This window comes from Schistocerca gregaria, chromosome 5 (genome assembly GCF_023897955.1).
Source record: "Schistocerca gregaria isolate iqSchGreg1 chromosome 5, iqSchGreg1.2, whole genome shotgun sequence".
In the NCBI taxonomy this organism is placed as follows: Eukaryota; Metazoa; Arthropoda; class Insecta; order Orthoptera; family Acrididae; genus Schistocerca; species Schistocerca gregaria.
The window spans coordinates 163,722,082-163,737,203 of NC_064924.1; the positions used below are offsets into that span (position 1 = coordinate 163,722,082).

At 38.1% G+C, this 15,122-nt stretch overlaps 1 protein-coding gene across 1 annotated transcript in view; it reads right to left on the minus strand.

Annotated features, from left to right (window-relative positions):
* LOC126271950 (neural-cadherin) overlaps positions 1-15,122 on the minus strand; it is a 1,775,154-nt gene that overhangs the window by 1,126,458 nt on the left and 633,574 nt on the right. Inside the window, exons 6-9 of the mRNA XM_049974381.1 lie at positions 14,740-15,016; positions 14,110-14,579; positions 9,268-9,393; positions 1,712-1,858 (exon numbers count right to left, since the gene is read on the minus strand). Coding sequence (XP_049830338.1) covers positions 1,712-1,858; positions 9,268-9,393; positions 14,110-14,579; positions 14,740-15,016 — 1,020 coding nt within the window. The remainder of the gene's footprint in view (positions 1-1,711; positions 1,859-9,267; positions 9,394-14,109; positions 14,580-14,739; positions 15,017-15,122) is intronic.

The window sequence follows — 15,122 nt, forward strand, 5'->3', positions numbered from 1 at the left end:
TCTCCACTAACTAAGTTTTTTTTTATTTTCTAAATTTATGCTGGTGGAAAGCGAGAATACCACAAATCTGGTCAACGGCAGTTGTGTACTCAGTTTAAAATAATAATAATAATAATAATAATAATAATAATAATAATAATAATAATATTGAAAAAACTAACAGTTATAGGGGAATAAGTGTTTTAACAGTTGGATATAATGTGCATGCAGAAATTTTAACTCTAAGGTTAAGATCAACAGCCAAAACAATTTTAACCGAGGACCAGAATGGATGTAGATTTGGATGCGCAACAACTGACAATATATTTGCTTTGAAGATGTTGATAAATGAAACAAGAGAATTTAATAATAAGACACACATAGCTTTTATTGACTAAACCAACGCATTAACACAACTCAACTTCGGTCAACATTTAAAAAATAAATAAAATAAAATAAAAGAAGAAGGAATTGCATGACACTTGATATGGACCATAAGAAGTCTATACAATGAAACTGAATCTGTAATAAAAACAGAGAACAAAATAAGTAAGACCTATATTTTAACTATCCAAGAAGATAAAAAATTGCAGCCTTTCTCACTCTGTATATAATTCATGTGATTAAAAACAGAAAAAAATAACAAAGGAATAAAACTAGATGTGACCACTACATAAAAACATTAATGTATACTGATGACCAGACTATAGCAACAACTTCAGAAGAAGAATAGCAAAGAAATATTTTTACATTAAACGAAACTGGCCTAAGAGATAATTGCAAAATATCAATGCAATGAAAAAAGTAATTGTGTTCTGAGGGAAACAAGAGGTGCACTCTAAAATAGTGATAGAAAATAAAATCTTCAAGTGACTAGGTCATTTTAACTACCTAGGTTGCAACATTTCTTTTGATTACGACAAAGATAGGAATAATAAAACAACAAAATTTTGGGGTATCTGTGGAACAATAAAAGAACATTAAACAAAAAGATAACTAAAGAAATATGGTTAAAATTCTAAAAACCGTAGCTCTTCTAATGCTACTTTACAAATACAAGGCTTGATAGCAAATGAAGACATAAATTGATTACTGATGCCAGAAATGATATTTCTCTGATCAGTTAAAGGATGTAAACTAGGAGATAGACTAAGAAATGGAGATATTAGACATGAGCTTAAAATATTTGCAATGGCAGAAAAAATTGACACACATAAGCAGAAACGGAAGCAACATATAAACAGAATGCAACAAGACAGATATCATAAAAAAAATTTTCAACACATATTCAAAGGGGTAAGGGATGCAATGTCACCCCGGGAAGTGTTGTAGCTAAGACACACAAGCTGGAACATATTCCTCAAACCTAAACCATGAATGTAGATAATGATGATGATGAAATAGTTTAACCATTTGTGAAATTATTTATGAAGTTATGAATGGAAGGGTGCAAAGTACAAACTGCTGAAAGATGCCATAGTTGATAAAAAAAGAAATATGGAATGACAGTGTCAAATACACACACAAGAGTGAAATATTTTATGTTTGGACATAGTGTTCTAGTCTGTAATCACTGCTGTGAAACAACTACCATTTATTTATTACTCAATAATTATGCTTGTCCTTTACAGCTTACTAAAAGTTGGTAATGGTGAGAGACTGACATATTTGCTATTTTCATATTACTGCTGTTGTAGTTTTCTGTCACATTTCAAAGTAAACAAAGACTTACCTGTCTGTCAAACAAAGGTGGATTGTCATTAACATCAGTAATTTCAACTGTGAATGAGCAGACACCTTCCAGTGAAGGTTCACCTTGATCTGTTGCCTTTACTGTTACAGATACAAATTTTCCATCATCGCCTTCACGGTCAAACACCTGTGGATTAGACAATAAGGTAACTTGCTTCATTTTTTCACAAATACTATTTTCTAATTATTAGTCATGGGAAACAACACACTGAAAGAGGGTATAGCATGACAGCTTAAGAGACAGAATTTGTTACAAATACTCCCTTCATTTACCACTGTCATTGTCACATTTATCATCCACAATACTGACATTTGAGATATGACTTACAACTAACCATTGTGTATGCAGTTTTAATCTGTTACTCCTTCAATAGCTGTCCTTAAATTGTGAGACTCAATGAAAATGTTCTTCAACTACCACTGTCAGCAAAACCTCCATTTTTTCCCCTCTACCTTCTCATGTATCAGCTAGGATTATAAGAAATCTACTAAACAAGAACTGAGGCTACCACTCTTTCATTTTCACATGATTATGCCATATATGATTACTAATTAACAAGACAGTGTACCAGCCTTAGACAGTTTGTTGACGTATTCATCCACTCTGGTTCATCAAACCAACTTCACAACAATTCGCTATTATTCCACTCTTCAACAGCGCACTCAAAAAGCAAACACCTAAATCTTTCTGTGCAAGCTCTGATTTCCATTATTTTATTATGATAATCATTTCTCCCTATGTAGGTTGGCATCAACAAAATATTTTCACATTCAGAGGAGAAAGTTGGTTATGGAAATGTTGGGAGATTCTGCTGCAGTGAGAGGCAGTGAGAAACGTCTTTGTTTTAATGATGTCCACACCAAATCCTGTATCATATCCACGACACTCTCTCCCCTATTTCTTGATAGTAAAAAACATGCTGCCCTTCTTAGAACTTTCTCATTGTACTCAATTAACCCTATCTGGTAAGGATCTCCTACACTGTGCAGCAGTACTCCAAAACCAGATAGATAAGCATAGTATAGGCAGTCTCTTTAATAGATCTGTTGTATGTTGTAAGTATTCTGCAAATAAAATGCAGTCTTTAGTTCACCTTCTCCACAACATTTTCTATGTGTTCTTTCCAATTTAAGATGTTCATAATTGTAATTCCTAGGTATTTAGTTGTATTTACAGCCTTACAATTTTATTGATTAATCATGTAACCAAAGTTTAATGGATTCCTTTTAGTATTCATGTGGTTGACCTCACACTTTTCATTATTTTGGGTCACTTGCCAATTTTCACACAATACAGATATCTTCCTTTGCAATTGGTATTGATCTTCTGATGACTTTACTGGATGATAGATGATATCATCACCTGCAAAGAACCAAAGACAGCTGCTCACATTGTCTCCTAAATTTTTTTTTATATACGTAAGGAACAGCAGAGGCCCTTGAACACTACCTTGAGGAATGCCAGAATCACTTCTGTTTAACTCGACAACTTTCCATTAGTTACTATGAACTACGAGCTCTTTGACAGGAAATTGTGAATCCAGTCACTTAACTGAGACAGTATTCCATAAACATGATATTTCGTTAAAAGTCACTTGTGAGGTACAGTTTCAAAAGCCTTCTGGAAATCTACGAATATAGAATCAATTTGAAATCCCATGTAGATAGCACTCAACACTTCATGTGAGTAAAGAGCTATTTGCGTGAAACTGCAACTCATCACACAGAGAAGTACAACAGCAGACGGGCACATTTAAAATAGTCGACTGTTTGCTAATTTTTAGGTATTGGATGAAGTCCTTCATTAGATGATGGAAAACACACACACATACACAACAACTGTCTTCTCTAGGCCAGTGGCCCCATCCAAGCCAGTGGCCCCATGGGTGAGAAGTGATCTTGGCTGAGGTGGGTAGTGAGTGTGCAGAACAGGTGTGGGGTCAGAAAAGAGGGAGATGACAGTGTTGGGATGGAGGTAGATGCTGGGATGGAGGTAGATGCTGCAGTACTGCCTATGAGAGACTGTGGGAATGTGGTGGGAGCAGGACAGTGGGCTGTGGGTTGCCAGATGAGTTGTTGGAATAAAAGGCAAGTGTGGGGTTGGTGTAGGAGCAGGGAAGGCAATACAGGCCGGTGAAGGACAGGAATTAACTAAGGCTGAGGACAGTGACTAACAAAGGCTGATGCCAGGTGGGTTACAGGAACAAAGTATATGTTGCAGGGAGAGTTCCCAACTGTGCAGTTAAAGAAAGCTGATGTTGGTGGGAGGATCAAAATGGCATGTGCTTTAAAGCAGTTACTGAAGTCAAGCTCTCTCTCTCTCTCTTTTTAACATATGTTTGGCAACTAGGTGGTCTCTTAGCCACAGTATGGCAGTGTTGTTCATTCAAGCAGACAGCTTGTCAGTGGGCACACCCACGTAGAATGTCACGTAGTTGCTACATTACATGGCTGCCTTCATTGTTGGCCTTGCGTTTGATGGGTAGGAGCAGCCCACCATTTTGTCCTCCCCCTCTCCACCCTCTACTACTGCCCAGCTCTTCTGACCCCTCTCTGCCCCACACCTCTTCTATACCCCCACTACCCACCCCCAATGAGATCACTAACTCACCTCAATCAGGCCACAGCACCTGAACACAACATTGGTTGTGTATCTGTGAGTTTTGTGTGGGAGTTTTTCTTTCTTCCTCTGATGAATGGCTTTGTCCAAGTGTCAGAAAACAAACAGATACCACACAACACACTACAGAACCAGTTCTGAGGACTGAAATTACTAATACTATGATATCAAGGTGAAATTTTTTTGCTCCAGCAAAGACAGCACTGATGAAAGTAAATTTTTGTTTTTGTTATGTTGTTACTTACCACAGAAATATCACAAGCTGTGTTAAATATGTAAAATGAGGGAAAAGAAATCACTCATTATAGTGAATTGAGGCATGGAGGAAAGTAACACATAACAGAAAACAGCATTCACACTAGTTATGCAGCACTAACAATTTTTCCAGCATACTTTCACACACACAATCATGCAGACACCCCAACACACATTCCCATGGGCACAGCAAGACTAATTATTGATAGTCAGTTACTGAAAGTAGTTGCCTGAAGCTGATGGAGGTGGGGAAGGGTATGGAGGGACACAAGGAGGAGAAAGGTGCAGGTCTTCAGACAGATGATTACGCAGCCGTACAAGAAGACAAAACAAGTACAGAGGGTACAGCAAAAAATGTAGGTAGAGGGAGAGGTGGGTAACTGAGTGGGTGGGAGAGGAGGGGGAAATGGAGAGAAAGGTGAAGTGGGAGAAGGGGAAATGGAGAGAAGGGTTAAGAGGGAGAGGAGAGGGCTGAAAAAAGGGGAGAGGGAGATAGAGGATGGGGGAAGAGGGAGAAGGCCTGCATGATAGGGGTGTGGGTGGGCAGGGGACAGAGGAGAAGGCAAGTGGTAGGAGAAGGCAGTGCTTGACCTGGAAGGAAGAGTGGTATGAGCAGAAAAGAGGAAGGAAAATGCAAGGTGAGACAGATGGAACAGGTTTGCAGAGGTTTAGGTCTGGGGATTGTAAGGGGGTAGGACATGTTAGAGAGACAGTTCCCATCTGCACAGTTCAGAGAAACTTGTGCTGGAAGGGTTTCTCTGAACTACATATGAATATGTCTCTCTTTCCCCCTCCTTCCCCCCACCCCCCCACTCCCTCTCCTCTCCCCCTTTTCAAGCCCGCTACCTTCTTTCTCCCCTCCCCCTCCTCTTCATCTTCATCTTTCCCTCCTTCCTTCCCCCTCTCCTTCCGCACACTCCCTCTTCCTACCTCTCTCATTGTATCTTCTGCACTTTTTTCATCTTGTCACACGGCCAGAAAGTCATCTGTCAAAAGACCCACCTCTTTCCCATCCTTGCATCCCTCGCTTCCCCCTCCCTCCTCCATCAGCTTAGGCAATGGGAGTGTTCATTTGTGTGTCTGTGTTAATGTGTGTACTGTTTCCAGGAAAAGAGCTAGAGCTTGATAGCTAGTGTAAATGCTGTTTTCTATTGTGTTACTCTGCTCCATGCATCAATCTGCTATAGGTGCATGGTTGCCCTTCCCTAATATTATGTATTGCTCCATCCAGAAATTTTCATTGTTGTTATAAGTGGTGTTAACTTGATCTGCTAATTAGCTTTGTGTATATGAATTTCTGTTATGCTGTTTTTTGCATTTCATTCAAATGAATACAACTGAATACTGTGCCATCTTTAAATAATTTGTTTCAGATGATTTATAACCAATTAACTTCATGTTAGGTTAGTTCAATTTTACATGGAGCCTGTTACACCACTGTCAACAGTTAAGAAATGTGCAACTAATATCAAATGTGTCAAACTTTGTTTGAAGATAACTCACATCAAGCACATCACAAAACTGCAATCACAGGTGATACTATTAAGAAAGTGCGCAATATGGTAGTGTACAATTGGTAATTACAGGTTTAAGAAATGCCTATGCCATAGGCACAGCAGTAGAAACAGCTTGACACATTTTACATAAAGAATTCATTATGAGACATTTTACATAAAGAATTCGTTATGAGAAAGGTTTGTTAAATGCTGACCAAAATCTCAACTACATTTGGCCCATTTAAAAAAGGAATCAAAGTGATTTCATGTAATGATCTGCTGTTGTTGATGAGCTGTGGATCCCTCATTTCATGCACTGAGAGTGAAACAATAATTAAAGCAATGGTTAGAAGTCCATACCATTGAATCATACACACACACAGACACACACACACACACACACACACACACACACACACACACACACACACACAAAGTAAGAAAGAAAAGAAAATCAAACAAAACTGACTCCATACACTGTAAAGCCACAGTTTTCCATGGCACTTGTATTCTGGACCAAATAATTAAAGCAACACTAGAAAGGAACCTAGATAGGACAATATAAAGAAATAATTTAATTGGATAGATAAAAAATCTACTTACCAATTGGCAGCAGAACATACACATAAAAGAAAGTTACAATTAGACAAGCTTTTGGACCCTTTGGCTCCTTCTTCAGGCAGAAGGGTTGAAGGGGAAAGAAACATGAGTGAAGGAAAGGAACTAGAGAGATCTAGCAAAAGGGACAGATTTTTGGGAAATCATCCTGAACTGCAGGTCAAAGGAGATTTCCCTGATCCCACAATTCTGGGTGACTTTCCAGAAATCTACTCCATTTCCTCAACCTCTCCAGTTCTTTTCCTTCACCCCTCTTCTTTCCTCTTCAACTCTGCTGCTTCAAGAAGGAAAGACAGGCTCCAAAAGCATGCCTAATTAGAGCAGAATTTTTATCTATCCAATTAAATTATTTTGTCAAAAATTTTCACAAAAAATATAAAGAAATTTTTTTATCAGGAGTATGCACTTGGTTACAAAGCTGCTTTGATAACATGAAAACAGGAAATTTAAGTACCAAATGTTCCGACCTGTTCACCAAATTTGGCATTCCTGATTTTAAAAAAAATGGCTCTGAGCACTATGGGACTTAACATCTGAGGTCATCAGTCCCCTAGAACTTGGAACTACTTAAACCTAACTAGCCTAAGGACATCACACACATCCATGCCTGAGGCAGGATTCGAACCTGCTACCGTAGCAGTCCCGCGGTTCCAGACTGAAGCACCTAGAACCACTCGGCCACACCGTCCCCGCGGTTCCAGTCTGAAGCGCCTAGAACCGGCCATTCCTGATATATGCTTAGAGTGACATGTGACAACAATACTGGCTAGCAATGTTTTGAGTTCAATGAACCAACTGTGGCAACCATGGATGGGTATTTTGTAGACTTTTCAGAATCACACTTGAAGGGTTAAACTTACTTATTGGAAGAAAGTTGAACACTATGCACTAGCCTAAGAATGGATGACAGCAAATAGTACTTGCATTTCTTTAGTTAAAGAAAACAGTATTACACTGTCAAATAAAATAACAGAAACAAATATTCAGTGATAGTACATAGCAGCTAACTGTGTGACCAAAATATGCTGAGAATGGAAGCTCATCAGGGGATATTAGAACCGTTAGTACCTATGTTGTCACAGGAAGAAAACTTCATTGTCCAACAATATCCATGAAGAATGAATACATAAATTTCATGGAAAATGGCTCAAAAACTAGTTAATGGAAATAAAGTAATTTTGTATAACTGACTGGTTGCAGCTAGCTGTAGCTAGAATCCAAGAAACTTTCATCTTGTCTCTGTAACTCACAGTGTGGTTTGAGCCCAGACAGTAAAATTTCATAAGACCATAACCCAAACATTTAATGATAATAATTAGATAAAAAACTTCCTAGTAGATTACAACTGTGTGCAAGGCCAGGACTCAAACTCAGAACCTTGTCTTTTGTGGGCAATGCTGCTATCATCTGGCTTATCTGGCGTTAACTCACAACCCACAGATTGGCGGTCACCAGTATCTCCCTCTTACTTTCCAAATTTCATGGACTCTGTCATGTTTATCTTGCTGGACTAGCATTCTTTACTCCCCAAAGTGCCTCTGGCCCTCTTTTCTTTCAGGAGAGCAACTCCAGCACACTATGGAAGAGACAGCTGTGATGTTTGGCAAGTAGAAGAGAAGTACTGGCATGAAGTATGAGGATACATTGTGAGTCATGCCTTGAAAACTAAACTGTAGAGAGCATTGCTTGCACAGTGCGAAGTCCTTGCCTGGTGGACAGGTACAGTCTTCCAAACAGTTTCAAAACAACACACACTCTGCTGCAGAGTGAAAGAGTCATTTTAAATAACTAACTCAAATTAAAGTACAAATAAAATAAATGGTCTACAGTCATTATTGTCTTTTCTTGTTCCAAAATATGTTACAGAAAATTTATTCCCAAATTATGTCACAGACAGTATTTATACATTCATGCCGTGTAAATGATATTGATTTTACAGGTACTAAACTGTATTTTTGTACCTACGGTAAATTGTACAACACACACTGTTATGTGTTTGACATTATTCAACAAATACACAGAAATCACACGAATAGCTTTAAACTCATTTTTAACGACACTTCAATAATATAACAGGACATGTGGTATTTTGAGACACTGAGGAACAAATGAATAAAAGCAGAGACTTTACACAATGGCCTTTGCTAATCATTTAATTTGTAACAGTCATAGATTTCACATAAAACACAATACTGGTTTTACTGGGCTAAGTCAGTTGTCATATTATTTTGCAGGAAAACTAAACATTTTTAATGACATGCTTAAAGAGTACTTAAATGATGAATTCAAGGGCAATATGAAGTACAACATGATATCAAATAGCACCATGCAATGTTTTAATGTGCTGAGTACTAAAGTTATCATACCAAAAATATCAGAAACAGCAATGAAAGTAATACATAAAAATCGGATGGATTGAAATTCAGTTGTATTTTATTGTATATGTGCCCCATCTTTCCCTGCTTTTTAAATTTCAAATTACATATTGATTACATGGTAATATGGTGTGAGATGCAAAATAATTGTAATTATTAAATGTTTTCTGACCTTATTTGTAGACACTTCTCCAGTTTCTTCATCAACAGTAAATTTTGTACCTTTCTGGTTTGGCTGTTGAACAATTGAGTACTTCACTTGCCCATTGACACCCTTATCCTCATCTGTTGCATGTACCTATGAAATCATATGATGTATGGGATTAGTGTGAAAAGTGACTTGAACATATACCGAAGTCCTAAAAAATATGGACAAAACTAACAAACTGCTTTGAAAGTACAAATACAATATATAAAATAATGATTATAAAGATGTATCTAAAAACAAAAATGATGTGACTTACCAAACAAAAGCACTGGCAGGTTGATAGACACACAAACAAACACAAACATACACACAAAATTCTAGCTTTCGCAACCGACAGTTGCTTCATCAGGAAAGAGAGAAGGAGAGGGAAAGACGTAAGGATGTGGGTTTTAAGGGAGAGGGTAAGGAGTCATTCCAATCCCAGGAGGGGAAAGACTTACCTTAGGGGAAAAAAAGGACAGGTATACACTCGCGCACGCACGCACGCACGCACGCACGCACACACACACACACACACACACACACACACACACACACACACACACACACACACACACATTTGTAAAGGCAAAGAGTTTGGGCCTTTACAAATGTCTGCTTACAAATGTCTGCTTGTGTCTGTGTATGTGCGGATGGATATGTGTGTGTGCACGCGCGCGCGAGTGTATACTTCTCCTTTTTTCCCCCTAAGGTAAGTCTTTCCGCTCCCAGGATTGGAATGACTCCTTACCCTCTCCCTTAAAACCCACATCCTTTCGTCTTTCCCTCTTTGCTTATGAAGCAACCGTTGGTTGCGAAAGCTTGAATTTTCTGTGTATGTTTGTGTTTCTATCGACCTGCCAGCGCTTTTCTTTGGTAAGTCACATCATCTTTGTTTATATATATAAAGAAGAATATATACAGAAGAACCACAAAAGTGCCCGACTTGTTACAGGATACTTTCCGGGACTGGATCAGACTCTGAATGTGGCTCTCCAACAGGGATACTACTTCCTCAAATCCTGCCCCGAAATGAGATCCATCCTTCATGAAATCCTCCCCACTCCACCAAGAGTGTCTTTCCGCCGTCCACCTAAAATTCGTAACCTCTTAGTTCATCCCTATGAAATCCCCAAACCACCTTCCCCACCATTCAGCTCCTACCCTTGTAACTGCCCCCGGTGTAAAACCTGTCCCATGCACCCTCCCACCACCACCTACTCCAGTCCTGTAACACGGAAGGTGTACACGATCAAAGGCAGAGCCAAGTGTGAAAGCACCCACGTGATTTACCAACTGACCTGCCTACACTGTGAAGCTTTCTATGTGGGAATGACCAGCAACAAACTGTCCATTCGCATGAATGGACACAGGCAGACAGTGTTTGTTGGTAATGAGGATCACCCTGTGGCTAAACATGCCTTGGTGCACGGCCAGCACATCTTGGCACAGTGTTACACCGTCCGGGTTATCTGGATACTTCCCACTAACACCAACCTGTCAGAACTCCAAAGATGGGAACTTGCCCTTCAGTATATCCTCTCTGCTCGTTATCCGCCAGGTCTCAACCTCCGCTAATTTTAAGTTGCCGCCGCTCATACCTCACCTGTCTTTCAACAACATCTTTGAATCTGTGTGTGTGTGTGTGTGTGTGTGTGTGTGTGTGTGTGTGTGTGTGTGTGTACCTGTCCTTTTTTCCCCTGAAGGTAAGTCTTTCCGCTCCCGGGAGTGGATTGACTCCTTACCCTCTCCCTTAAAACTCACATCCTTTCGTCTTTCCCTCTCCTTCCCTCTTTCCTGAAGAAGCAACCGTTGGTTGCGAAAGCTTGAATTTTGTGTGTATGTTTGTGTATCTATCGACCTGCCAGAGCTTTTGTTTGGTAAGTCACATCAACTTTGTTTTTATATATATTTTTCCCACGTGGAATGTTTCCTTCTATTATATATAAACAAAGATGATGTGACTTACCAAACAAAAGCACTGGCAGGTCGATAGACACACAAACAAACACAAATATACACACAAAATTCAAGCTTTCGCAACTGACGGTTGCTTCATCAGGAAAGAGGGAAGGAGAGGGAAAGACGAAAGGATGTGGGTTTTAAGGGAGAGGGTAAGGAGTCATTCCAATCCCGGGAGCGGAAAGACTTACCTTAGGGGGGAAAAAGAAGGACAGGTATACACTCGCACACACACACACATATCCATCCGAACATACACAGACACAAGCAGACATTTGTAAAGGCAAAGAGTTGAAACTCTATATATATATAAAATCATTTTTACGTGAATGACTGTAGGAGAGACAAACATTTAAACTTAAGTAAGATGTATTCATTATTTGTGAATAATAGGAGGACAAGGAGGGAGAAGAATAAGAGGAATATAATACACAAAACATGAAAAATATTTCAAATGGAAATGTATTTTAAGAAACATAAGATCAGAGAAACAGAAGATAACTGTCAGCTTCATATCTGTCATCATAATCAGCGGTGAGTGGAATTACTATAAATAGTGTATTTCTTTTGTACTTATCATTCCAAGCAGTTTTTTACAATCAATTTTGATAATGGAAACTGTATTATAAGGGTTAACATATGCAATGGAACTGTCCCTCGCTTTTCCAATCTTCAGACATTTTATTTTATTTAATGAACTTTTGAGCTGAGTTTGTGAGGCAATACTTACAAATATCCAAAGGTAATCTATATAGCACTGCCATGGGCAGAGCCCATGTGATACATTTCTCCACTTAAGGTGTGTGCTGCACAACTCCTTAGGAATTTAACACTGCCTATGGCACCATCCCAGAGTGAATTTTTTTATGCTAAGCCACTGTGCTCCGTTCTGGAGTTTTATAAGTAGTGGATCTATGTGAACTATGCACAGATGTGAAACTTTGCTTCCTTTGTAAAGGCATCATAGAAACTGTTGTGATGAGGAAAAGGTTACAGAAATGGTACTTTGGGAAAAAGTGAGGTGTACAAGTGATTTTCTGCTTAAAAAATGGTGACATGCTGAGTAATGACATACCTTGTTCTAGACACCCATCAATTGCCCAGAGAGATGAAAATGTCAAGAAAATAACTTGTACTTGAAGATCAATATAAAATGGAGTTAACTTCACTGCTCATTTACCGACACACCTTATGTACCTGACTTGGCTTCCTTTGATTTCTTATACAATTCTCCTGTTTATAAAATCTTTTTCTTTTCCTGTGTCTCCCAGCCTCTACTCATTTCTGGTGTGTTCAATGGATTTTTATACTGCATTTAATTTTTTATTGCTCCCTCCATGAGACATATCTAACAGCTAATTTTTTTATAGCATAAATTGCAGCCACTGGTGAAAACCTGCACATCTCAGCCAAAGTTGAGATCTTGCGTATCTTAGCCAGGATTAAAATCCTGCACATATCCAACATAAATTAACTGCCATTTGTCAATTTTTCAATTTACTGGAGTGAGTTTTAAATGAAGTAATATCATTTGATCTTTATGCAGGACATGCCCTGTCAATTGTCTAAGCTGAATCCAAAAACTGATAGCATCTTTTATGCAAATTATACATAAACAAAAAGCAGTGATAACTCAATGAGGAGTGTTTCAAGAAAATCTCTATAGGACAGTGGTCCAGAACCAGACATTCTATGCAAAGAATCGTCAGTTCAATACTAGGTACAGTTTTTCTGCACATTTTTGTGTCTCAAGAACTGGACGTCCATGGTGATCACACATGAAACTTTCTGACAGGTTGCAACTGTGCACTGGATCACCACTCAACCCTCCACCTCCCCTTCACCTCACTGTCTGATTCCCTTCACCCAAAACAATCAACCCCCCCTCCACCATGTACACTTAACACACAATTTAACAATAGATTCATCTACCCCGTCGAAGATGCTCTTGACATTGTCAGTTAGTTAAGGGGGGAAGAAAAGAAGAACTGACTTACTGCCAATCTCATAAGTGTCCTTCCTTGCAAGTGGACAGGGATCCCAAAGGTTTTCTGGAGGAATTATTAAACAGTGAAGGTATCATAAATCCTGGCATTTTGGGAGTTCAGAACATTTAGATAAAAACTGCTGTCTCCCCCTTTGTTGATTACGTAATCTCTACTGATGAAATTGAGTAATAAGATGCATGCTTTCCCAGTCGAATCTTATGCACTGCCCCTAATGATTTAATTATTGACAGAATGTTAAACCTTAATCTTCCTTTTTTTCTTCCTGTTAATTGTGTAGTAACTGTGAGTGAAATAATCTAAAATAGTATGGCTGTCATTGCACAGTGTTGTTTCTATGATCTACAAAGAGAAACCTATCACTGCAAAATTCCAGTAATATATCATTATGTCGTTGCTGATGATCAAGTGCATTTTTCAGTTCTCTGATCATCTTGTGTATGTTTTGAAAGTGCAAGGAGATGTACATTATCCAAATCCTCTCCCTATTCCTTTTATCATTTTACTCCCATCTATGTCTTTCAGCCTCTTTCTACAAACATGCAAATGCACATTTTTATATGAGAATGTGTTCATGTGACTAATTATGCAGCATTACTGGCACTTCTCAGTTGAAATGGACCATAAAATTGTTAATTTGGCAGATATAACAATAAAATAATTAATATTTATATATATAAAATTATTAATATTTATATTATTTCTAATACTTGAACTAGTAACTGCTTTATAACCTGAATACCACAGATAAAATTCAAGATTTAATTATTGAAATGCACCATATTGTTTTGCAAGTATCAATTTTTTAAAAATTGTACCTTCTTTATGGTACAAAGCATAAGCATTATTTTGAGATTACCTTTATAACAGGACTTCCATTAGGAGCTCCTTCCTCTACTTTTGGTGCATATGTACCACAGTCTTTGAATACTGGTTTGTTATCATTGACATCTGTTATAAAAACAACAACTACTGCTGTGCTTGTATGAATTGTGCTATCACCATTAACACAGCATGATCCATCATCCATCGCTGTAACATTAAGTTCATATTTGTCTCTATCTAGTGATATCTCATTCCCGTGTAATCGAATTACACCTGTTATTTCCTCAATCACAAACTGTCCAGATGAGGTCCCACCACCAACAAAACCAAATCGAACATTGTCACCATCCTTATCTGAAGCTACAACTGTTGTGACCAGTGTATTTGGTCCTGCATTTTCATCCACATTTGGGGTGTAGACTTGCTGAGAAAACTTTGGTTCTTCATCATTTTTGTTCTTTGTGTAGATTCTGACTGTTGCTGTTCCAGTTTTTGATGGCTCACCTGTTCGGAATAATGCAAATATTATACACAATTTATCGTCATGAAGAACCATAAAACAATATGGAGAAACTTACCAATAGTAATTTGAACACAATAATATGACAATTTGGAATTATGAAAAACAGTAATACAAGAAATAGTGAGAAAATAAGTAAGTTACCTTTGTCTTTAGCAGTAACAACAAATTCATAGTATGCATTATTGTTATCTGCATCCAGCTGTTTATTATTGGTAATAATACCACTTGAATCAACACTGAAATGATCATCAGACACCAAGTATTCAATTTCAGCATTTGCTCCTGAGTCTGAATCTGTAGCTTTAACTTTCAGTATAGATGTTCCCAATGGTATATCTTCATCAACATTATGAGCCTGGTAATCTGGCAGCTCAAACTTTGGTGCATTATCATTAACGTCAGTAACTCGAATTGTAAGCTGAAAAGCCCGTCAATACAAATGTTATTCCTGACATGCGTATGAGTTATTTTTATACTAGTAAATTAATTCAAATGTAAAAATGAACAAGCATACAGTGTTCTGC